Source organism: Gossypium arboreum, chromosome 6 (assembly GCF_025698485.1).
Source record: "Gossypium arboreum isolate Shixiya-1 chromosome 6, ASM2569848v2, whole genome shotgun sequence".
Taxonomy (NCBI): Eukaryota; Viridiplantae; Streptophyta; class Magnoliopsida; order Malvales; family Malvaceae; genus Gossypium; species Gossypium arboreum.
Genome location: NC_069075.1, coordinates 139,987,029 through 140,013,215, shown reverse-complemented (window position 1 = coordinate 140,013,215; position 26,187 = coordinate 139,987,029). Strand labels below are relative to the sequence as shown.

The window sequence follows — 26,187 nt, the reverse complement described above, 5'->3', positions numbered from 1 at the left end:
AAGGGCATCCTTATCAAAATTCCTCATTGCAAACTCCAGTCAATTCTCCCTGCAAAAAAAAAACAGCACTTAATAAGTTATCATCAATACCACTCAAAATCAATACCTTTTTGAGAAAAGGATAATCGCAGACAACGTGCACTAAGTACTCTATCAAATCACCACATCTCTTAAACTAAAGGTCATTGACCAATAATAATCTCATGGCTCAACCTCCAACCGAATAATTTAATATTAGGAAAGATCTTTAATTTCCAAAGTTACAAAAAAACTCTCTAAGGGCCAAATCTCATCGAGTTAAGAAAGAGCCAATTATAATCAAATCTTGTTGAATAAACATCTGTAGAGGCATGTCCCCAAACCAAGATGTCACCATGAGTATTATCGCACGAAAGAATAGCCAAATATGATCCTCATTCCATCTAGGCCTATCCTCTACTAATAGATTTGAGACCATGGAATGAAGGGAAAGAATATCATTATGCACAAGATCCTTCCCATCAAGACCCTTCACTCCCCTCAAATCAAGTCCAAGCTTTGTTTTTGTATCCAATGTGCCAAAAAAAGCCTAGACATAAATGAATCCAGTGTAGTCATAAATCATTTTACAAACCAAAAAAAAAAAAAAAAAGGTTTATCAACTTATTTGCAAAGAAAGATGTCACTTGATGGAAAGTTTTTGGTTGACAACACTCTAAAGCACAAGGTATCCTTTTTGTGCAAGAGGCACCAAATTTGCTTGCCGAAGAGTGCTATATTGAAAAGTCTAGCATTTCGAGAGCCTAGGCCCTCCATTCATTTTGGTTGTCTGATAGTGTTCGAAGCCAACATAACCTACACTTTATCCGTGCCACATTGAGCCTACCAATACCTGCAAATAACCTGAACAATATCATTATTGGTGACATATTTAAGTAATAAGAAAGTACTCAATGCAAAAAAGAATAGCGCAAAGTTTGAAATTTTGAAATGTGGGGTCAAATTTAAAAAAAAAAACATTTATAAAAGTCATATAAACTAATGTACATAATTCTTGATAAAACAATGTATAATATGGTTAGATATAAGACTATTACATAGCCTTCAGTAAGAAGTTGGAAATTTTCAATCCAATAGTCCCTCAATTTTTTGGTGAAAGTTGTGATTGCGAAGTTAACAAGGTACTTCTGCAAACATGCCATTCTTATACTATTTCTATCATTTTGATGATAATTTGTAATCTCGCTCTGAAATTTAGATAAGCTGGAAGGTTTTAAAGGCTAAACTTAAACTTTTTTAACCCTTTTCTTTATATCGATTTGTATTTCTTCTACTTCACTAGTAGACTTTCATTTAAAATATTTTTCCATTCTTATTAAACATTTAGAAACAAATAAATCTATTCCTCAAACATTAAAATTTTCACAAAATCAACAAACTAGTAATTTTTTTCACAAAAAAAATATCAAGTAAATGCTTTTTAGTGTTATGGGTATGCAATAAGTCAATTTTCAAACCCAAGACTCACACAAATCATACTAGTAATAACAATTTATAAATAAAAATACTAACAGTACGTTTGGTTCACTGTAATGGAATAGAGCTGTAATTGAATAGAGCTGTAATGGAATAGAGCTGTAATAAGTAATTCAACTGTTTGGTTGAATGGAATAGAATAGAACTGTAATAGTATTCTTATGTTTGGTTGAATGGAATGATGATGTAATAGCATAAGGAAAAAAAACTAAAATAACCAGAATACCCTTAGCAGAATTTTTGTTAAGATAGATGATTATTGTCATTGTTATTAAATTTTAATAAGATTACTATTGAAAATAATTTAATAAAAATAATAAATAGTTTAACCATATTTTAACATAATTATTATTAAATATAATTTAATAAAATATATAATTTAATAACATTCATTATATAATTATTATTATATGAATTAAAAATCAAAATATATAATACTATAAAAAATATAATCTACTTTATTATTTTTAAACGCAATACATATTTAGGCTACGTTTGTTTGCCAATACAATATTTTCCGGAAAATAATTTCGGAAAATGATTTACTTTTGTAGAAATGATTTACTTTTCGGTGTTTGGATGAATCTATGTAAAATATTTTTGTTATTTGGTAGATTTCTGAAAATATTTTATAAAAGTCATTTTAAATTAAACAAATATATATTTAAGAATTTATTATCTTTTCGTTGTTTATTTGAGTTTATTATATATATATATATATATATATTAATAAATTTATATTTTAAATTGTTTTTACATATATTGCAATGTTTTATTTATGGGTAAACTACAAAAATAGTCACTTTTGTTTGCCTCGGGTTATATTTTAGTCACTTATATTTGAAATGTTACGTTTTAGTCATTTATGTTATTATTATCTCCCTAATGGTAATCCTACGTGACAGTCCAACTAGATTTTAAGTGTCAACTAGATCTTAAGTATATCTGTTAATACATACTTCATCTGGATAAATTATATAGGTTTCTGTTAATACATACTTCAACCGGATAAATTATATAGTTTTCTGTTAATACATACTTCATCCGGATAAATTATACAGTTTTCACTCAAATGCATAATTTAGCCGGATGAAGTATGTATTAACAGATAAATATTCTGGACAAGTATCAATCTTGATATATAGGATCTTACATTAAACAATGTCAAGAAACAAAATTAGTATGTGGTCTAATGCTCTCTTAGTAAACTTTAGAACCCCATATACAGGATCTGGAAACCTTAAAAATTATGAAAATTGCAAAGATTTTAGTGTTTTTTTTGCCATGTCATGAGTACTGTCCAAAACAGAGTGCAGTTGCGTGTGTTTGCATAGCATGGGCAGAAAGTAGAGAGTCCAATACGACCTTTTTCCAAACATAACCAAAGATTCCCATCACTAAAATCACCACCAACAATTTGCCTCATTAAACACACTAACAAACTATCAATTCCTGTAGCAGAAACATCAACCATTTCTTTAACCCAAATTAATTGTTCCTTTACCGAATCAACAAGCTTTCTATACAATTTATTAACAATTCCAACAAGTAATCTTAAAAACATCTTATACCTATCAATGACAATAGCATGTAAGTGCTTAATAGGGTTCGATTAAAATAGTATTCTTGGGGATCTGGGATAGTTAACGAAAAGGGGGGTCTTAATTTCGATTGAAGAAGGTCAAAATCTTTCCTTGTCAGCGAACTGCTTCACTCGATTCAGCACCGATTTAACATCTGGGTGTTGGATCGATAGCCCTTTCCTCTCACATCGAAGTCAGATTTTCTCAAGAAAACTAAGAGGAAATTGAAACTGTTGAGCTTGAGGATGAATTTGTGGAGGCTACGAGGACTGTTGGAAGGAAATGGGAATCAGAGGTGAAAAAAAAAAGAAAAGAAAATGCTCAGATGAAAAAGAAATGAGAAGGGTAAAGATGAAAACTTTTAATGCTGAATTGGTATTCGGCGAGGGGAGGCAGGAATTGTAAACGGTGATTTTTCTTGAATAAGGCTGTAATGCATAGGGCTCTAATAGCCAATTCAGCCAACCAAACAATGTAATAAGGTCGGGCCCACTGAATAAGGCTGTAATGGTTTAGCATTACAGCCAACCAAACATACTGTAAATTTCTAATCAATATTCAAGAAACTTAAGATTATAAATACAATCAATCTCAATTTCTTCGAAGGTTTGTGTTATTATTAAACTCAAAAAACTTATTACCCAGTCAAGATGTTAAGGAATCTCATACAAAACCAATATCCAAAATCGTTCAATTAATTAAAAAAAACTAAATATTGTATAAAAATCTTAATCTACGAGAAGAAAAACCACAATCTTAATTTTCTAGACATTAATAAATAAAGCTTGAAAAAAATAAAAGAGTTGTTACCAATTAAGGAGGACCTATCTAAAAATATTGAAAAGAATAATTTCAAATTTTTGTGGGATCAATTCACCCGTTATTATATATATATATATATATTAAAAAAATTATAAATAAATTTCTTTCTCTTTCTCTTTGTAGGATCAATTGACCCCTATGACCAATGTAGCTCTGCCTATGGCTTGAAGGAAAGATTTAATGAAAATTTCATTCCCTACCACCAAGGGTGAACCCATGTACATATCAAGCTCCTCCACCACCCAAACATTATGGATGTCACTCAACAAAGCTCGAGACTCCACCCTAGTATTAGGGCTAAAGTAACATATATTTGTTCAAATTAATGTTTTGCCCAAAGCTCCTTTATAGTCTTAGCCTCCCCTTCTTAATATGAATGAATAACAAGTTATCATCATCAAATAAAAGGTGTTTCATCCTGGGGCCATTTTGGCTCACCTTAACGCCTATGAATTTTCCATCCTCTTGCACTCAAGAAAGCAGAGTTAAGAGACACTGGATACAGAAAAGAAAAAAAATAAGGTGACAAGGGGTCAACTTGCCTCAAACCTCTCTCAAAGTAAAAAATTTCAATTAGATTATCATTGAATAGAACACGATAAGAGACACAGAAAACATAATGTACCATTAAATTAACCCACCTATTTCCAAAACCCCTTTTAGTTATCATGTTCGACAAAAAATTGTCACTCAAATTTTGCTCATATCAAGTTTAAAACACAACCTTTATTAGTGTCATTTTTTGAGCTTCGCAAGTAGTGAAAAATTTTATGAGCCATAATCGCATTATTTTGAATCATCCTCTAATTCTTTTGACTTTTTTTTTTATTAATTTTACTTTTTTTAATTCAACTTATATATTTGAACTCTCATGATTAGTTTAGTGGTTACGAATTGTTCACCTATAAAACTCATCTAGGTTTGCTCCTCTAAGGGAGTAATGGTAGGCCTTTATTTAGACAGTTCCCTTCGAATATAGTGTGTGTATGTGAGTATGTCTCTAATGTGAGTGCGTGAATATTATCCCTTTAATTGTACATTCCAAAAAAAAAAACCTTATACAATTGAATCATTATCAACTATTCTAATATACGATTCCAAGTTTTATAATCATGGCTATAAATCTCAAGCCCCTTCCTCCAAACTTCTTTCTCTCACAATATTGAAAGCCAAGACCACACAAAAATCAAACTAGAGGTGTGTGTATCCCTTGTTTGCTATGATGTCTGATGTTAGCCCTAACGAACCACATTTTAAGAACAGTATGACTCCAAAATTCAAAGGCAAACCCCACTCTACATTGAGACAACAACACTGAGGGTCCTTTTGGGCTCCCTAAAGCTATTAATACCCACAAGATTTTGGACCCATACACTTTCTCATCAACAGTTGCACCTTCTTCTTTTTTATTGGAATTAAGCATTCAGCACCGAAAATAGTGATTAATTTTATCAAGTCGTTTGTTTTTTTAAGAGATAAATGGTTAGTCATAAAATATACTTTATTTTCATGATGGGATCAAATTCCCAATCACATACTTAAAGGATGGGGTGAGCAACCACCACATCACAACTTATAGTTACAACAGTTGTACCCTTTTGTTTTTACAAAGCTTTATCAGCCAACGGGGTAGATTGTAATGAAGGTCAAGGGGCTTAGCCCCTCATTTTAGAAAATTTCAAATTTGTTTTTGCTTGAAATTTGTGAAAAATTTTAATTAATCCTTAAAAAATTAGTCCTAAGATCCGCCACTATCAGCCAACATGGCAGCATTATTGGTGAATAATGTTTAATAAAAGTGCATTAAAATTAGGACCAATTTTTGGTTTTGTCATTTCGACATGAAAGGATATTATAAGAAGGACAAAGAAGCTGTAATTTGGAATCGAAGGACCAAACTAATTGAAAAAGGAGAAGACGTGCATGTCTTTTGTAACCACCGGTTGCCCTTTTTCTTGCTTGTGTTATTTAAGGACTGCAATTTGGGGTCCCACGATGTCGTTTTCTGAGGATATAAGAAGAATCAGATTCTTTTGTTATTAGTTGGCAATTATTATACACTAATCGCGGCAGTTGAGAGAGACTTCCAAAACTGTCCAATTGTGATTAGTAATCGGATAAACTACACTAAATATTATTAAACTATTAGTAAATTTTTTTTTTAATCTGGTTAGCGAACTTTAAATGACAATTTAACGATTGGTATAATAGATCAGTACCCATTAACGAGTAGAAGAACGGACCTTAGATCTAAGTCGATCTGACGGCCAATTGCGGGAGATTGGAGAAGAAAGTTATTTGGATTTTAGTTTGTAGATTCATAATGTTCAAAGTTATTTCATGAAAAAAAACTCAACTATAGAAGAGAAGAAAAAAAGTTTTAATAACCCAATAACTTACATAAAAACTTTCGAATAGTTCAGTGATCATTTTATTACTTTTGAAAGTTGAGTAACTAAAATGTAAAATAACTTCTAGTTTAGTGACCTTAAAGTACTTTAACCTTAATATAACATTTGAAATTGGAGTTAAATCCTATTAACTGAACATTTAGTTCCCTATTTAAGGGATCTTTCATTCAAAGCTAAGCACACTAAAAAGATAGTTTTTCGTTATAGTTGAAATTAGGGTATTCATCATTGATAATAGTGATTAATTTATTTACAATAAAAATACTCTAAATAAGTAAAATGCTGATCACAAATTATATTTCATTTCATGAGCAAAAATCGAATCTCCAACCATATAATTAACAAACGAGCTGAAATTTAGAAAAAATTAAGTTAAAAAATTGTGATTTTAAAATTAACTATAATATAGCATTAATGTTTGAAATGTGGGGTAAAAACTTGAAATTTTAAAAATTATATTTCAAAAGTTTTTATATTATAAGTTTTTAAAAAATATAATCTTCCAATTATAATTTAGCGAACCCCTTCCATTTTTTTTGGTACAAGAGGAAAAAGTCGCATATTCAACATTTTTGTTTGCTTATTGGGTCTTTGACACCTGTAATATTGATAATGTTATCATCATATTTACAAGTTTTCTAGCTAAATTTTTAAAAAACTTAACAATTCGATAACTTAAATAAAATCAAACCTTTCGAATAATTTATTAATTTAAATAAAAATTTTAAATAGTACAGTAACTATTTTATTAACTTTTAAAATTAAATGATAAAATCTTATTAATAATTTAATTACATTTGGTGCAATTTTCCCTTAAAATAATTGAAGAATCCAAATGTACGTTTACAAGATATAACAATAACAAGAAGAACGTGTGGCTGACTTGTAAAATCCGATTTCAAGTACTTGGTTCTGCTAACCAAACGAGGAGGGGATCAGCTGTGAGTGATGTTTGGTTGGGAGATGAAATCGCCACCGTTGGTTGTGATGTTATGATACGTTGTTTTTAGGGGCCCCAATCCATTGCAGTGAGCAGCACAGTGAAGCAGACTGACACAGAGTAGTAGGTAGCTGTTGAAGTTACTGATCAATCACTGTGTGACAGTGAGAAGCTGTAAACAAATAATATTAACTACGGGAGCTTAAAGTAGCACTCCAGCTGTTTGCCTAAATGCCACAATGAATCAAAAGGTCACAAAACCCCACGTTGAGAGGTTTTCAACGATTGGACGCTTTGATTTACTGTCACTCCCCATTTCCAATCCCACCTTTTCTTCTACAGGTTCAGGTAAATGTTTTAATGAAGGATTAGTTTTTGTTTGGGTAAATTCCACCTAAAGTCACTAAACTATCAGTAAATTTAAGTTTTGGTCACTCAATTTTAAAAGGTTGCAAATTAAACTATTCAAAAGTCTTAATTTAAGTCATCGAACTATTGAAAGTTTTTATTTCACTAAGCTATTAAGTTTTTTTTTTAAGTTAAGCTAGTTAGCTCCAAGAGACAATTCAACGATCGGTAGGGCGGATTAGTACCAATTGATGAGTAAAATAATATACCTTAGATCCAAGTCAATATAATGGTCAGTGTTGAAGATCGAAGAAGAAAGCTATTTGGATTTTGATTCACAAATTCGTGACCTTTAAAGTTGTTTGGTGAAAAAAAATTTAAACTATAGAAGAGAGAGGAAGAAGAGCTTTTAATTGGTATAGGTAGTGTGAATAGAGAAAGCCACACAACAACAATTTTGAATATCATAATGACTTAAATAAAAACTTTTAAACAATTTAATGACTATTTTATAATTTTTTAAAGTTGAGTGATTAAAACGTAAAATTACAAATAAATTTTTTTACAAAGATAAGCACTAACCTATCTTTGCAAGCTGCACCCAAAACTCAAATATCAATTCTTTTTTACCGTTTGCAGAGTGGGGAGTAGGGGACCATTGTGTTAATTTATAAGAAAGGAGACAAAAAAACTATTTGGTCAAGACCCATGGCCGACCAGCGAAGAGCAGCATCGCCACCATGTTAGGCGGTATCTCTATAGTCAATGTAACTAGTCGATCACGATAACTAACCCCTACAGACATGTTATGTTTTTTTTTTTTTAAATTTAAATTGGTGTTACTAATATGTCAGGTTGCATCAGTATGTTCAGTCGTATTTCCTGAATATTTGTTCAGCATTTTATGTTTATAAAATTAACACGGTTAAAAATTTTGATGTCACCACCCTAATTGGTGACATCACTTAAAAAGTAATTTTTTTTTCAACTAAAATGATTTACTTATGATGGGTGTGCTATTGAGTTCGGTGTCAGCTGATAATATGCAGTGACCGAGTTTTGTTGTTCAAAACATATCATTCTTATAAATAATCTATAGCTGACCTCATTTTCGTAATTATTACTTTTTATATTATTTATGTAAAAAAAACCCAAATTAGATTTTTAAATGGAGTAAAGTTTTCTTTTTCTTTTAATGTTTTCTTCCTCCACAAGACTTAAATTAAGAACTTACTTAAAAGATATGGAACTGATATTTATCATTTGAGTCATCATATTTGTGTATGTATTAAAATTTTAAACATAACAACTCTGATGTTTGATCCATGGACCAAAGGTGTTAATCCTATACCGACATCATGAGATCGAATGCCAAAAATTACTTATTAATGATATATATGTGTGGCGGTAATTTGTTTATGTTAATAATATGATGAAAATAATATTTTATAAAAAAAACATTATTGTTTTCATGGAATTTAGCTTCAAATGATATATATAGTTTTATTTATAACTTTTTTTCATTTAAAATTAACAAATCTAATAATATAAATGTTAATATTTCAGACGCATTATTTTTATTCTACAAATAGTTTTAAAAATAGACATGTATCCTTTTTATTAAAATATTTTACTATACTTTTATAAGACATTTATCATTTGTTAACCTGTGTAGAGTTTAAAACTCATTATATCAATTAATTGAGTCTTAACTCGATTAATATAAACATTATTACCAATATAGAAGAATATTGGTTTAATTGTATTGAAGCGTATTATCCTCTTATTTATGGAACTATAATCAAGATTTATAATAATATTGTTAAAAAAAAACTCATTATACCAAATATTGTTGTATAATATATGAATCTAGATATTAGGTAACTTCAATTATAGGTTATATCATCATTATTATTCGAAGTTGAAAAAAGTAAAATAATAACATTAAACAAAAGAGAAAGAATGATAAGAAAATGATTCAGTCATCATTACAGTCCTATCCCAATCATTCTTTTAAATGATAGCATTATAATTATGAAGTGAATAAATAATAATAATAATAATAATTCACTTCCAAATTAATTAAAAGACAAAAAATAAAACTAAAAGAAATTTTTGACCATAAAATTTCCTACAAATACACACATTTTCCTTTTTCTTAAATAAAAGAAATTGAAATAAAAGGATAAATACAAAACCCTAATATACTAATATATATTCATTTTAACTTCTTTTTTTCATTTTTTATAAAAATAACAATATTAAAAAGACTAAAATCTAGCATTTTCGAAGCCGTGTAGATCACTGACTTTATTCAACGACTTCTTCATCATGGCTACTTTAGCCAACTTCTCAGCCGTTCTCCAAGCCGATGACGGTGTTAGTGGCTCCCCATTCTCATCCATCACCACCATAATTGCCTCCCTTTCTCGTTCCCTCTCGTTCACTCTCCGCCGTTGGATTTCCACCATCTGTTGTTTCATCCGCTGCAATTCCGTCAGCTCGGCTTCTAACCCTCGCACGTACTCCGCCACCGTCAACGAATTCGACTGCATTAACAAAGCTCTAGCCGAAGCCAACAGATGGTGTGCGCTTGTCAAGTCGTTACCACACTCAATTAACCTCCTCGACTCGGCTATGGCTCGAGTCGTTATGAAAAAGAATCTAAACTGTTCGATCTCTGGAGTCGGTGATCGAACGGCGTTCGGCTGAGGAACGAGAAGGGATTGATCTCGGCCGTATACGACTTCTTGCGAAATGGGATCTTTGTAAAGACAACGAACACACATCACGTGATTGGACCTGAGTGCCGACGCCGGAACTTTGAGTTCCACGAGTAAATCCCTTTCTTCCTCGGCGTAGAAATCACCCAGCCGGACTGAGCCGGAAGTTAAAACGGTCGGCTTCCCGTTACATGAGTAAACGGCTGTGATTTCAGCCGGAGCTGAGTCAGGGGCAAAGCTGAGCTGGATTCTCAAATCTTGTATCACGACACTAAATATCCCACTAATACATTTAGCAAACGCGTCCTCAACCGGGTCATGACTAAACCCACCTGTTTGCCCGAAACCGAACGAGTGAACCGGGATTTCAATATGAGCGAAACGAGTGGAATACACGTGGCTTGAACGAAGCCGTTGATTTGAACCTCTTTCATCGTGACCGTCAGATAACAAAATAATACCAGCAACCGGATTTCTCTCCCTCCGATCGTCAAGCACTTTTGTAGCTTTCTTAAACGCATCGCAAACGCTAGTCCCTTGACCACACACAAGCCGATCAATAATGTGCCGAGCAGCTCGTTGACCTTGAGCCGTCATCCTCCGTAAAGGCAACAACCGTTTTGAACTAGCCGAGAAAGCCACAATAGAAAGCCTATCAGCCGAGCCGAGCGAAGAAATGACTAAACGCATCGCACGTTTCAACATCTGAAGCTTACCACCGTTCATACTACCGCTCACGTCAAGAAGCGTAACCAAATCAATAGGCGCACGACGTGAAAGGTCCAAAAACGACGCCGTATTACGTGAAGGGGCTTTTATTTTCAAAGCCACGGCATAAGTTTCATATCCACGGCCAACTGAAACAACCGCCGTTTCAGGTGATAATCGGACCTGTACATTCCTCGAATCACGGCCGTTGAATGGGTGTACTTCGATGGATGATGGGTTGGGATTCACGAAGAATCCTTGAAACTCCTCCACATCGCCGGCGCTTTCTTCTTCGTGTTCATCAGCTTCTGGAATAGGAACGAAACGACCACCACCAGCGGTTGGTGAAAGCAATGGCTCATCGTCATCGTAAGATCTCAAATCCGGTTTAGGCTTTGGCTGGTTAATACTTCTGGGGTTTTTATGAATAGAAAGAAGTGGAACATCTTTCCAAGTAGTATGACAAACAGGACAAACAAGTGAATCATATTTACGAACATGAGCAGCTATACAAGGAAAATGAAAAGCATGTGAACATTCCGCAGTGTAAATCGCCGTCCCTTGACCTGTCTTCACACTATTCAAACATATCCCACAAGTACTCTGCCAAAAAATAAAAAAACCGAACTTTGTCAACAAGAAGATTCAAACTTTATCCACATTTCGAAATGTTAAAATTCACTTACTCTGAACTTGAAGCTATTACGAAAAAGTGAGAGCTTTAGTGGTGAACGAGGAGAAGAAGGATTGGATGCTTTAGGGGTGTTTTCATTTGTGGAAGATGGTTGAAGACGAGGAGTAGAAGGGTTACTTCCACTACTAAAAAAGCTTAACTTAGCACAATTTTTAGGACTAGGATCAGTGGTTTCAGGTTCTCTAGGGATTGCAGTACAAAAGGCTCTTCTCCAACCAGTTGCCATTTTCTTTTTTAATTATAAGAGACGAAGAAAAAAGGGTTGTTTTTTATGGATCTAAGGCTGAGACAGAAGAGAAGACAAAAGGGTAAAGATCAAAGGTTTTAAAGATACAAGCATGAGGGGATTTAATTGCAGAAAAAAGAAATTATAAAGAGACAAAGTAATGGAATTTTTAGCTTTCTTTTTGCTCTTCTCTCTCTTTTGTTTTAAAGAATGGTCCCCTAAAAGGTTTCTGCAACTAAAATGGGGGTTGTAGAGATCTGCAGCTTCTTTTTTTCTCTTATTTCCGAAACCTAGAGGGAAGGTTCTCTTCCCCGATGAATATTTATATTCGTTGCAAATGATTAATTTAAGGTCAAAATTTTATACAAAGTCCTTCTACTAAGATGATTTTGCTATTTTAGTCATCAATTATAATAGTCTCTTATTTCTCAAAATGTGTGTATTTTCAATTTTTTTTTTAATAATCTCATTATAACTTCTTGATAGGATGCTTAAAATTACTTATAGTCCATTCCCAGTCCATTTCTAACCCATAAATAGGAGGGTAATGTGTTTCAACACACTCAAATCTGCGTCCTCCTACATTAACAATAATACTCATGCCAATTGAGCTAAGACTCAATTTTAAGGCTAATTCGTTTCCCTTAATTATTTCTACTACCTTACCACTTGGCCACACCCTATTTAAATTTCCATTTAAAATTACTAAACATTAGTAAGAGTATTTTTTATTCGTCAATTTCAAGTCTAAATAACTATAGTTATGAAATAGATTAGATATTTGCTATAATTTTTACATGTATATATAAAAAATTAAATCAAATTTATTCATAATTACATAGAATTTAATTGAGATGATTGCATAAAAGTATGATTTCTTCTTAAAATATATAGTTAAGATAGTATAGAATTTGACTTTTTTGGCCAAATTATAGAATTTGACCTTAATTAAAAGAGATTTTAACCTTGTTTGACCGGCACGTGTGGGTTAATTGTTTTCAACGTTACCGTTCAAACAATGAGGTGAGAAAGGGTCCAGTCTTCGTTCACCACGTTATTCCACACCGACCGGTTAAAATAGAACCCCCATGCCTTTCATGCTCCATGCATTTTGTGTATCCCTGTCTTCACGCGCCGCTTCGATGCGTGCAATCGTTGACTTGCGTGCTCTTCATTCTCGCCTCCTGCGAGTGATTGTTGTTCAGAGGTGGAAAATCCTTTTGAGGGCTCTGTTATTTCATGCATGATTCATATACGGTAGGTTGTCAGTGATATTGTATTTAAATGCTATGCATATCATTGTAGTTTTTAAAATTCTGCTAATCTTAGCCGTTCATCAACTTGAATCATTGAGTTCATATTGAAGATGATTTGGAACTAACTACCACTTCATCATCATTCAACCATTATTTTTCTTCTTTCTAAAATTGGTATAAAAGTTAAATCACAATTTTTTATAATTTATTTCAAATTTACAAACTAGTAGCATTCTCGATATTTTATTTAATAGCAGATAAAATTCAGATTGCATTCTATTTCATTTACTTAAAAATTAAATAATTTGGTTATTTTATTAATTTTTATTCATTTGTATTGTTAAAATTGACGTGATTAACGAATAATCAAACAATAACACATAACATGTCACGTGTACTTTATGCTCACATACATTAATCAATTTCGTAATTGTAGAAATAAATGAATTTTTAGCAAAATTATCAATTTGCTATTTAGTCTAGCGTACATGAACTAAATTTTCCGTTTTGGGTAAAAATGATCAAATACAATTTGACTCCCAACAGGCTTCTATAGTACTTTTAACAATAACACATCAATGTGATGGTTTAAGATGTGTTCTAGTGAATTAATTTGAACTGCATTAATTATTTAGTTATATGTTCACAATGAATAACTTCGGTATTAATATAATTGTAAAGTATAACTTCCAAAAAGTCATGTTGAGTGTAATGGTAATACACAATACACTCCCAATGAGAGGGCTCTCAAATCTTAGAGTCGATATTGTTAAAAGAGGTAACCATGATTTCCAAAACATTTAATCTCCATAAACCGTAAACTGAATATGAAATATACTTTAATTCCACTTAAAAATCCACTAACATTATTATTAATATGACAACATTTTACATTCATATATTATATGTATAAACAATTATTTTAAATACCAAAATAAATGAGTAAATTTACTTTTGAAGGACACATAATCAAAATTAAAATCTTTTTATATAATAAAATAAAGATAATTCTTATTATAAAATTAAAAAATTAACTTATCATATTAATATTAAATCAAAATTCAATATAAATGTGTAATTAAGGAAATAAAAATGATGATGAGTTTTAGTAGGAATCTAGGATGGCAGACTGGCAGCGTAGAGACTAGAGAGTGGTTAAAATTTTAAGGGAATCTTAAAGTCAAATTCAGCAGGCTTTGGGAATTTGCAAATCTTTGAAATTTTAATTATTAGATTTTTATCTATCCAGCATTAATTCGATTGATATATATATTATTATTAATACGAGAGAATCATAAATTTTAGTATACTAAAGTGTATTATTCTCTTTTTATATATTGGAGAGGGGTTATAAGTAGTTTTAGACATTATTTAAAATATATATAATTAAAACCTATAATAAGATCATTTTAAAAATTTTACCAAACCTTTATTGAAGATAGTTTGGCACTCCTAACAAAATTACTCAATTATTAATTTTATATTTAATATTGTATTATTATGAATATATATAACTTAAAAATATTAAAATTAATAATTAATAAAAGGTTATATTTTACTATTAGTCCTACAATATGCATAAGTTATAAATTTAGTCATTATACTTTAATTTGATCTTTTTAATATTTGTACTTTTCAAATTTAAAATAATAGTTCTTATCAAATGGTATATGTTATATTTATTAAATTATGGTATTTTCAAAACTTGACACGGCAAATATATTATCATATGTTAGTGTTGTGTCATTGGTTAATTTCAGATATTATTCACGAGAAAAAGTTAGTTAATGGATTTAACTACGGTTATCTGTGTTAAGATTAAAGTTTTGAAATTCAAAAAGTTTTTCGGACTAAGAATGACCCAATTGGAGTATATGTATTAAATTTACAATTTCACGCATAATACAATATTAATAGCAAAATTTAACCAATCGAATTTAACTGGTATTGTTTGGATCATGATTAAAATTTCAAAATTTGAAAAGCTCAAGAACTAAAATTGACTAAATCAAAAAATATAAAGATTAAATTTGATCAAATTAAAGTATAAGGACTAAATTTATAACTTACACAAATAGCAAACTTTAACCCTTAATAAGAATATTAATAAATATCTAATCACACTCAATTTAAATAACTCTTAACCTCTCCCCCTCCAAATAAAAAATAAAAAAATTTGGGGGGCTTTTGTGTTTTTAGTTTTGATTGATAGATAGCAAAATGGTTAAATAACCTTTTGGTGCTTGAACTTTGCAACTATTCTTAAATTAGGGTTTGAATTATTTTTTTCTAAATTAGTCCTTGAACTTTGTAGTTGTTCTCACTTTATTTTGTCAAAGTTAGCCCCTAATATTTCTTTGAATATCCTAAAGTTTAGGCTCCAATGCGAGAACAATTACCAAGTTCAAATACTAACTTGGACAAAAAAAGTTCAAGCCTTAATATTGAAACGATTGCCTAATTCAAGCCTTAATATGAGAACAATTATTAATTTCAAGGACTAACTTGAATAGAAAACATTCAAAACCCAATGTGAATTGTTAACGAGTTTAGGCCTCAAATAATAAATTTAACCCATAATAGTAAAGTAGTTTTTTTTTTCATCTATAAAATATGAACACAACATTTTACTTATAAAAAAGATCAATTTTTTTACTATTAAACCCTAAATCCTATGTATTAGGTGACGTTTTAGTAAGAATAGTCACATGGGGAAAGGTGATGAAGGTTGAAACTGATGAGATTCAGAAGCTTTTTTTGTCAAAATGTCAACTCCTTTGTTCCACACCCAATCTTTAATCTAATCATTATTTACACTTTTAATCATAGTTAGGCATACCTAAAACCCCACTTTTTCTATTTTCTTGTGAAACATTAAAAATAAAAACCCAATATTTTTTTTAATCTCTAGTTTAGGGTTTAGGTGGCTAATAGTGTGTATTTGTAGTGATGTTTGAACTAATTTTTGTGCTTAGGTTTTGGGAGACAACACTCAACTATTAGCCAAAGTTTTATTACCATACATAGAAAAACAGAAACCAATAAATGCATGCAGTGTTTCAATTCAAGTCCTCATTAAATAATGGTGTAAGGGACTAATTTATTAATTAACTTGGGTATTTGTGGACATTCCAAATTTGGGTAGGAATTTGTCTAGCAATGAAGTAGTGAAATAATTGTTTATATGAGGTTCAAATCCCTGGTCTCTAGGGTACATTGGAACTGCAAACTTGATAGTTTCTGCGACAAGCAAAGGGAAATATAAAATTAGAAATTTTTAGTATACCATATTGATAATAAAATAAAAAATAATGTGTACTATTTTGATGATTTGAGTTGGGAATGGGACTATACAATAGTTGATTATTGACCAATTGAAAATAACATTTCATTAATAGTTTATTATTCACCAAATGTCTACTTGATGTTGTTTCATTAGCCAAATGATTTCTTTTGCAATATATAGAATAGTACCAAAAATAAATCAAATGGTGAGAAATAAGAGAGTTTATATTCAAATACCATTAATCCATCTTCAAACTGAGATTTTATCAAAGAATATCTAAAATTTTATTTCAAAAATTGGATATTTTACTAAATTGACCCAAAAAATTTTAATATATATAAAAAGACCCAGGTTAAAAAACAATCACCAAAATGACCTGAAATGAACAGTAGAATGGGGTTTTGGCGTGTCAATGGCCACTACCAACTTATATTTTAGACCCATGATTGCCTGATAATTGTGTCAGGCTTAAAATTTTTTTTTTGGCCTATCAATGGTCGGCACCAGGGTATTTTTTTTTTTAAAATAGTATCATACTAGTATACAAAAATATCAGTATTTAAAAAAAAATTGGTGCTGGCTTGTCAATGGCCGACACCAAGTACAAAAAAAAAATCAAATTTTTTTTATGCTGCCTCTCAATGGCCGGCACCAGAGTACTAGTTTCAAAAAAAAAATTTTTTTGGTCCTGGCCTGTCAATAGCCGGCACCAAGTACAAAAATCAAATTTTTTTGATGCTGGCCTATCAATGGCCGGCACCAGAGTACGAGTTTTAAAAAAAAAATTTGGTACTGGCCTGTCAATGGCCAACACCAAGTACAAAAAAAATCAAAATTTTTGGTCTTTGGATCATCAATGGCCGATGTGAGTCTGAGTTTCAAAAAAAAATTGTCTTTGGCTTTGTCAATTCGGTTGTACACTACGAAAAACTCATTTGATGATATACTACAAAACACTCTCATTTTGATGGCTTTCTCAAAAAAAAAATTTCTCATTCCATTTGCACTATCGAACCCAAACCACCCACTATATATAAGGTTTGGTGCCGGCCATTACAAGGCCAAATTTTTTTTTTGAAACTCATACTTTGGTGCCGGCCATTGACATGCCAGCACCAAATTTTTTTTTAAATACTGGTATTTTTGTATACCAGTATGATACGATTTTAAAAAAAAATACCCTGGTGCCGGCCATTGACAGGCCAAAACAAAAAATAAATAAATAAATTTTAAAGGCTGACACAATTACCAGGCAATCATGGGTCTAAAATATGAGTTGGTGGTGGCCATTAACATGCCAAAACCCCATTCTACTGTTCATTTCAGGTCATTTTAGTGATTGTTTTTGAACCTGAATCATTTTTGTATATATTAAAATTTTTTGGGTCAATTTAGTAAAATAGCCTCAAAAATTTTATCATATTTAGGGTTTCAAAGTACAATTTTATTTTTACTAATTTAAAACATTAAATGGCTAAAATGGAATCCATTTTAAAGGGGGTCAGGCCCTTGGCCCTTGTCAACTTTCCTAGATTCGCCCTTGACCTTGGAGTCATCATTGTTGGAAGTATTTTTACTTGAATACCATCTCGACTTAAATAGGACTCTGTGCAAACTGTAAAACGGATGAGGAAACCTGTGATCAGAGGCAAATTTAGGGGGGATTGGCTGCGGCTATGCCCCCCATGCACTAAAATTTGTAAAATTCCTTTTAAGTCCCTTTAAATTTTAAAATTTTAAAATTTGATATTATAATGTAGTGTCTAAAAAAGGACAAATTTGTGTTAGGCCCTCAATTTTTTTTCAATTTTTTAATTTGATTTATTTTATAGAATTTATAATTTTTAGTGATAAATTTAGTAGCATTTTTATTTTCATTTGATAAATTAATATAGAGTAGTATCTAAATATTAATTTGTTAAAAATAAAGTTTAGTAATTGCAGCATGAATGAGGTAAAAGATAATCTTAAATAATTATAATATCTAATAAAAAATTGAGCATTTGACTTATATTATAAACTCAAACCTCAAACTTAAATCTTGAACCCTAGGTTTGAGGTTCAAAGTTTTGAATTTGAGATTTAGGATTGGGGTTCGAAGTTTGAAGTTCGGAGTTCAAGGTAAAAAGTAATCAAAATTATGTATCAATAACAATAAAAAATTATTGAAATGTCTTAAATAATGTGGCGAGAGGACCTACAAAATAATTTCTCCTCTATTGACCCTCTTTTTTATTTAAAGGTCAAGCAAACATTTTTTTAAATTTAAGCTTAAAAGTTAGAAAATATATCTTTCACCAAATGTATTTAATTAAAAGGAATTAGTTTCAATAATTAACAATTTTATAAAAAAGAAAAGAAAAGATATTGAAAGATTTTCTTTGAGATTCCTAAAATAAAAATAATTTATAATTGTAATGATAATATCAAATTTATTAATTGCAAATTCTGTATCAATATCAAAATGGTAGTTATGATATGACCAAAAAATCAAGTTTGTCAACCAATTAATTATATATCAAAATCATTAATAATTAACACTAAATTCATAATTTTATATAAAAAACTATTAATTCATAATATAATTTATTTAAAGAAACATAAAATAAGATAACATAATAAATTCAAAGGATTTATAATATAAATAAATGCTCAAAGATGAACTGAAAGGTCACCAAATGGTTGGAAGGGCCTATTTCTTCTTCAATTAAATAATAAATGTTTATTTACCCTCAATTTTCTTTATGATAGTTTTATTTATCTTTTAATATTTTGCTCGTTATAGAGAAATGATTGTCATACATATATAATATCATCTTGCTATAAAGAGATAATTGTTATAAACTATTAGGATCGATATTATCTTTTTGGCAATTTGATTCCTAACGGGATGTTGGAAGATATTATTATGGGATATTATCTCTTAGCAATTTAATTCCTACGTAACTACTATTGGATAGATAGATATATATACATCCTTAAGGTCTGTAAATAAAATTAGAGAGATTACCATATTCTTGTCATAAACCTATAATAGAAATTTTTTCAAGTTTATAAATATAACAAGTTTAATTAATGAATATAAGTTATCAAGTTAAATCGATTAATTTATCATAAGTTATTAAATTTAAGTAATCAAATTATAAGTTTATAATGTTCCAAATTCATGGTAGAATATTTAATTAGTGAACTTAATAATTTATTGAATGACATTTTAATTTCAATCATTGAAGATTATTTTCATTTAATAAAATATGAATAATATTTTTTTCATCTGAAATTTAAATATTTTATTGAAATGATATTTTAATTAAAATAATTTTTATTTAATAAATTATAATGAATAGGTTTGCTTATATGAAATAGCTATAATTTTTGCTTAAAATTTTATAAAATATGTTTTAACAGAGAACTAATTTAATAAAGAATGTAGTTCATAGCTATGGTTGTTAAGTGAAAAGTTGTTATAAAGAGTTAAAATAAAATATTAAAAAACGATTCTACTATAAACTTGATTGTTATAATGAAATGTTGTGAAGTGGGTGACTATATATTATAGAGAAGGTTGATTGTATATGAAATCAAATAGGGGAAAAAGCTAAAGAGCAATGTCATTATTTACATGGTTAAATATGCCACAAGCCCTTTACTCCTCGTTAATTTGGAAATTTATTTTTGTACTTTTATTTCCAAGAATTTAATTCATCTATTTTTTAGATTTCAAAATTCATATTCAATTGTTAACACAACTATTTTTTAGGTTAAATTTGTTGGTATGACATTTTGAAAAAAAAAAAAAACCTCACCTAGTAACCATGTAGCTAAAAAAAGACGTTGTAATGAATTTGAATTTCGGTGTTAACATTTGGACTTGTGTTTTTAAATATGAAAAGTAAAATGACTAAATTCCTTAAAATAAAAGTAAAAGAACTAAATTCTAAATACATAAAGAACATAGAAACTTAAAACATACTTTCACATACTTAAAACATATTGTAATCTATTTTTCATTTTCTTGGATTTTTTCATTTGGGGTATTTAAATTTTTTTTATTGAAACTAGAATATTCACCATCGGTAGTAGTGATTAATTCCTTCGCCATGAGTATTCTTTGAAGAGGCAAATAACTAGCTATAAAATGTGCTCCAATCTCATAAGTGAAAATTGAAATCTCGATCACATAATTAAAAGATGAGATAGACAACCATCACACATGCCGCAACTTATAATTCATTTTGGGTATTAATTTGATTAAGTTAATTTCTAAAATAAAATCAGTTCTCAACCACATGAATTAATTTGTTGAATAATTATTTTGGAGGCTATCTTTTCTGTGAAGCACATGAATTTTATCAATCAACATATTAATTAGGTTTGGAATCAGATTTGCATCTGATTTGGGTACAACTCTCCATATTGATAAATTTAACTGTCTTCAATAAAAAAATTAGTGTTATAAAATAATAATATTTAAAATTAAATATTATTATGTCGATTGAGTATCAGTTCAATAAATATTATTGTTATTATAATAATAATAAAATATTTAAGTTTGAATGTATTCATACATGTTTTTTCTCTAATTTAACAAATGAAAAAATTATACATAAAAGCAATATATATATAAACTATCATCATCAAATCAAACCCAACAACAATAAAAAAAAAATTGGCCTTGAGAGAACACTTGTTTTTGTTAATATATTGCTCTAAATGATAACAAAAATAACATATTATATAAGAAATGAAATGGAACAGCTAACACTATTCTCATTGATGTAATAATTATTAAGATGGTATCATGTTGTCTCTTTTGAGAATTCAAAATCTAAATCAATAATAAAATAAATTATGAAAGTTAGGTGAGATTGTAAGGGTCTTTTCTACTTTGATCAGTGGTTGAAGTTTTGATCTTCACCCTAGTTATGGAGTAACTTTAAAATTCATTGTCAACATTTACCCCTTAATGGGCCTAAACAATACGAAGGATTAGTTTCTGAACAATTGCTCCAATAAATACAATGAAAAAAAATTTATTCATAACCATCCTTACATTATTATTGTATAATTAATAATAGTCCATCAGAGATAATTTATGTTGTTTCTCATTGGACATACCATTCACACTATTGATTAAGGATTCACATTTAAAAGAAAGGTAGCCAAAAATAGTACTGTAAATCCTCAAAATAAATAATAATTGTTTTATGTAACCCAATCTCAACTATCGTTGTTTATTGATATGTTGTTGCATCAATAGTTTTATATGCATAATGAATGTTGATGTATTAGAAAAATGGGGGGAAAATGTCCACAAATCACATGACCAAATTGGACAACCCATATGGAAAAGATCCCATCATTTGATAACCCCGAGTTGACGATGGTTAGTTGCTTTTCAATGCTTAATTTAATTAATAATACATGCTCCTAAAAGATATCTTAATAATTAAAATTAATGGTTTTGACTTAAAACCAATTCGGATGGAGCATCTGTATTTGGTCACCCATGTTCAATGACCATGCTATCCTTCAATCTTTTTTTTTAATTCAATTTCAATCCATTTATATGTCTAATTAAGTAAATATTAATATAATATTTAAATTTAATATCAATTTAAATTAATTTTGTTATACTTAATCATTTTGTCTCAACACCTCATCAAGTCAACTATTTTAATTATAAAAGGCTTGCCTTAGAGGGATTCAACTATAGAAGCGCTTGTCCGCTTAAAGGTCATTATGTGATTCTCACTTGGGCTGCCATCATACCACATCAGGGTTAATTTAGAAAATTCTCTTGGCACATCTAATAAGTCCCTTATAACTCTACCACGTCTTTGTAGGACATTCCATCTTATATGGTAGGGAACCTATTTTGAGGGGCCCACACCAAGATCCTCCTCTATGTAAGCTCATTCTATCTTTAAGAGGACTCCAAGCAACCTAAGAACATCGACACTTTGCCAAACCACCTTTACAACTCTTCTAATCATTATTTGACCATCATTAGCGACTTTTGACACCATATATGAACTGCCTGTAGTTTCTAAAACTAATTGGCCTTGTTTATGGGGATTAGAGCAAAAATCATGTCTCTACCCAATGAAAACAACCTCAACATCCCAACCAATTACCAACAACAATATAACCTTGTTGCCTTCTCCATACCATTCAATGCCAATACTAACTCCAAACACACAATAATACTCTAAACCACAAGCCTAACTCAAACTTCTTCAAACACAAGTTCAACAATAAGAAGAGGAAACATTGAAACAAAATGCTCAAGTTATCCAAAAGCTTAAAGCAAAGCAAAACCTACCCCAAATTCAAAAATTGTTAAGACAAAAGGATGATACCTCCTCGAAGTCAGGCCACCAATGCAAATAGAAAAGAGAGGACATGCTAGTTAGAGAAATCACAAAGAGTATTGGTCCCAACTGATGGCCTCTTAAACCAAAATGCCCCTTTAAAGGGATAAGTAAAAGCTTTGAAAAGATAGATGTAGTCTCTTCAAAGAACAAAGCTTTATGATGTAGAATGGGCCTTTTATTTTAAAACACCCTTACTTCAGAAATTGTTAAAAAATAAATGCCTCACTCCTTTAAGCTACCAGAGGAAACAAACAATGGAGCAAAATACCCTATGGACCACCTTTGCCAATATAAAAATTACATGAAAATCTTGGGTGCCTTTGACGCACTCAAATGCAGAGTCTTCTCTATGACATCTAGGTGACACATAAATGTGTGGTACTTGACCCTTCTAATTGTCACTTTTTTAAGCCTTGAGAAGTTAGCACTCTAGTTCTTTATCCATTTCCTCGCCAACAAAACCAGTTGCAAAAGCCTTGTTAAACTTATCGTTATTAAGCAAAAGGAAAGTGAGCCATTAAGAGACTATATCTATCATTTCATCGCGGAAACCATGGAAACAAAAGACTTGAATGTTGACTTGGAGATTTAGAAATGTACGACCCGAAAGTCAGTGGTGTCGAAAAATACAGTTTCAAGACCCTGTTTCTGTAAAACAAGTTTGCAAATATTTATTAAATATTTATAGAGATATTATATATATGAATTGAATTTTGGATAAATAATTTAGTCGAAATTGTGTTTAATTGGGGTCCAGGGGCTAAATCATAAAATTCAATCGCTATAGATTTTTAAGTAGAAAAATGGCTTGAGGACCTAAATTGCAATTAACCAAAGGTCTAAAATTGTAATTAGACCATGATAGAATTCATTATAGTGGACGGTGGTGTAATGGTAAATTAATTAAACAATAATTAAAATTAATTAGCTTAGTTAAAGTTAATTACAAGATAAACCTAGTATAAAAGACAAAATAAATGAAATGTTGTCATACTTTTCTTTGGCACAAAATGAACAAGAAATAAGAAGAAAAGGGAGACAATATTTCTTTTAGGGTTAAGCTTTTAGCTTTAAAATTCAAGTAAGTCATTAGTTATTTTCTTGTAATTTTTATGTTTTTGAGATGATGTGAACTTAATCTAGCTAGCTCATGTACCAATTTGTAAAAATATTAAAGTTTTTAAAGTTGACATAGCTGAGAATTGAAAGTTTTAGGTGTTAAATTGATAGATTTTAAGCTTAGATATGAAAAAAATGACTAAAGAGTGAAGTTATTAATAGTTTTATACATTAGGGACTAAATTGAATAAAATATAAAATTGGATATAGAAATAAGAAATAGGATGTCCCTAATAGACCATAGTGAAATTGGATTTCAATTTGGAGTTTTAGATAAAAAGTTATGTTAGTCCTGATTTTAGGGACTAAATTGAATAAATTGCAAAGTTTATATATAATGACAATTGATTGTGAAATTGGTCAATTATTGATTTTCTTGTATGTTTATGTTAATCTGTAGCTAACGTTGATCCGAATTCCACGAGAGGGAGAGGAAAAGCTAAAGCCGCTGACAAATAGCTCAAAATTTTTTGTTTGTAATTTTATGATTCAGGACTCAATTAAATGTTACATTTTCATGTAATTTAACATCAAAAATTGTTGAGGTAAATCATTGATGATTAATTGAGCTGATTTGATATATTCGGAATTGAATATGGAAATAAGGACTAAATTGAATACAATACAAAATTTCTAATTTATTTGATAATAATATTTGATATGAAATATGGCTGAAACATGTTATGTATGCTACGAATTTGTGAAATGATGGTGGATTGTGGATATTGGAAAGCTAATTGAACTATATGTAGTGAAACAAAAATCGGTTACCCTACTCTCTGTTCGGATTGTGTCGAATATAGTTGGCATGCCATAGGGTCAGAGTACTTAGTAAAACCATCATTTCTTGGAAATTCGGGGTCACAAATTAATTAAGTTGAGAAAAACCATTGTTGCTAAGTAACTTAGGGTGACAATTTGATTGACTTAAGAAAAACCATTGTTGTCGGGCAACCTGGGGTGGTACTATGTAACGTTATAGCATCATAGTTGTCGGGCAACTCAGTGTGACAGATCTATGTATCCATATTGAGTCTGTGTCCGGTTAGTAGGGTTAAAAATACATGATTTCATTAAATGATATTGAAATGAAATGATTTGAAAATATGAAATTCTATGTTATATTATTTGAATTGAAAATGAGGTCAAGGGCTAATGGATCAAGATTGAGCTTACAGACTTGGAGATTGTTAATATGATATTTGAAATTGAATAAATATGAATATGTGTTATATGGAAAAATGATAGAAATAAGAATGCAAATGTATATGTTAGCATCATCATGTACTTGAGTAGGTAACTGAGATATGTATTTACTTAAAATTTGAAGTAGTTGAGATGAATGACATGAAATTGTGTATGAAATAAACTTGACTTAATTGCATGCATTTGCATATTCATTGTTATGTTAACTTGAATCATAGTTTACCACTGAGCAATTTGCATAGCGTATGGTTGTTTTTTCGTGAATAGGTTAGGAGATTATTGAGCAAGAAACTAATAGATTTCAGCATCCAAAGGATGACCCATTGACTCAACAATGTTTGTAAATCCTATTTTAATTTTAGGTTGGCATGTACCTAGTTAGGTCAAATTTTGGATTGTTTTTAAGTTCTTGATACTTTTGGAGTTTGGTATTTTATGATATGTACACATACTTGCCTATATGCCTATAATGTTTTATGAAATCTTTCTTATATGTTCTTATTTATAAATTGATATAATGTTAATAGCCTACAGGGAAATTTAATAGTAGTGTGTAAAATATTGAAGCTATTGAATTTATAAATGGATATATGTACACATGCTTGCCTATATATCAGAGTAAAGTATATATACTTTGGAAAAAGTACCGATGTAACGCCCCCACGCCCAAAACCATCACCGGAGTCAAGCTTGAGGTGTTACTAAACTTATCTTACCTTTTAAACAACTCTAAATCACTTATTTTAATTTTCAAAATAAACTGTTTTTCTGCGTCATGGTTACTTAAAAATTCATTTCTTGAGTTTCAAAACTCGAAATTAAGATTCGTAAATTTTTCATAAAACTAGACTCATATATATATCTACTAATTTTTTCTAGAATTTTGACTTAGCCAATTAGTACAGTTTATTAGTTAAAGTTTCCCTGTTTCAAAACTTGACTGCACTGACCTCTTCTTACTACAAACCATTTT

General features: G+C 30.1%; 1 protein-coding gene and 1 long non-coding RNA gene across 2 annotated transcripts; one reads left to right on the top strand and one right to left on the bottom strand.

Annotated features, from left to right (window-relative positions):
- Positions 1 to 6,911: 6,911 nt before the first annotated feature.
- On the top strand, positions 6,912 to 8,465 carry LOC128294191 (uncharacterized). Its single transcript, XR_008284493.1, has 2 exons — positions 6,912 to 7,619; positions 8,259 to 8,465. It is a non-coding gene; the product is annotated as an uncharacterized LOC128294191 (long non-coding RNA).
- A 1,079-nt stretch (positions 8,466 to 9,544) lies between these two features.
- LOC108457418 (E3 ubiquitin-protein ligase WAV3-like) lies at positions 9,545 to 12,292 on the bottom strand. Its single transcript, XM_017756470.2, has 2 exons — positions 11,737 to 12,292; positions 9,545 to 11,653 (listed from the first exon to the last, which is right to left on the bottom strand). The coding sequence occupies exons 1-2, from the start codon at positions 11,968 to 11,970 to the stop codon at positions 9,890 to 9,892; spliced, it is 1,998 nt and encodes a 665-aa protein (XP_017611959.1). The 5' UTR covers positions 11,971 to 12,292; the 3' UTR covers positions 9,545 to 9,889.
- Between the last annotated feature and the right edge of the window lie 13,895 nt (positions 12,293 to 26,187).

Coding starts and splice junctions, on each gene's coding strand:
- LOC108457418 (XM_017756470.2), bottom strand. CDS start 11,970: ATGGCAACTGGTTGGAGAAGAGCCTTTTGTACTGCAATCCCTAGAGAA. Junction 11,654..11,736: donor GTAATAGCTTCAAGTTCAGA/GTAAGTGAATTT, acceptor ATTTTTTGGCAG/AGTACTTGTGGGATATGTTT.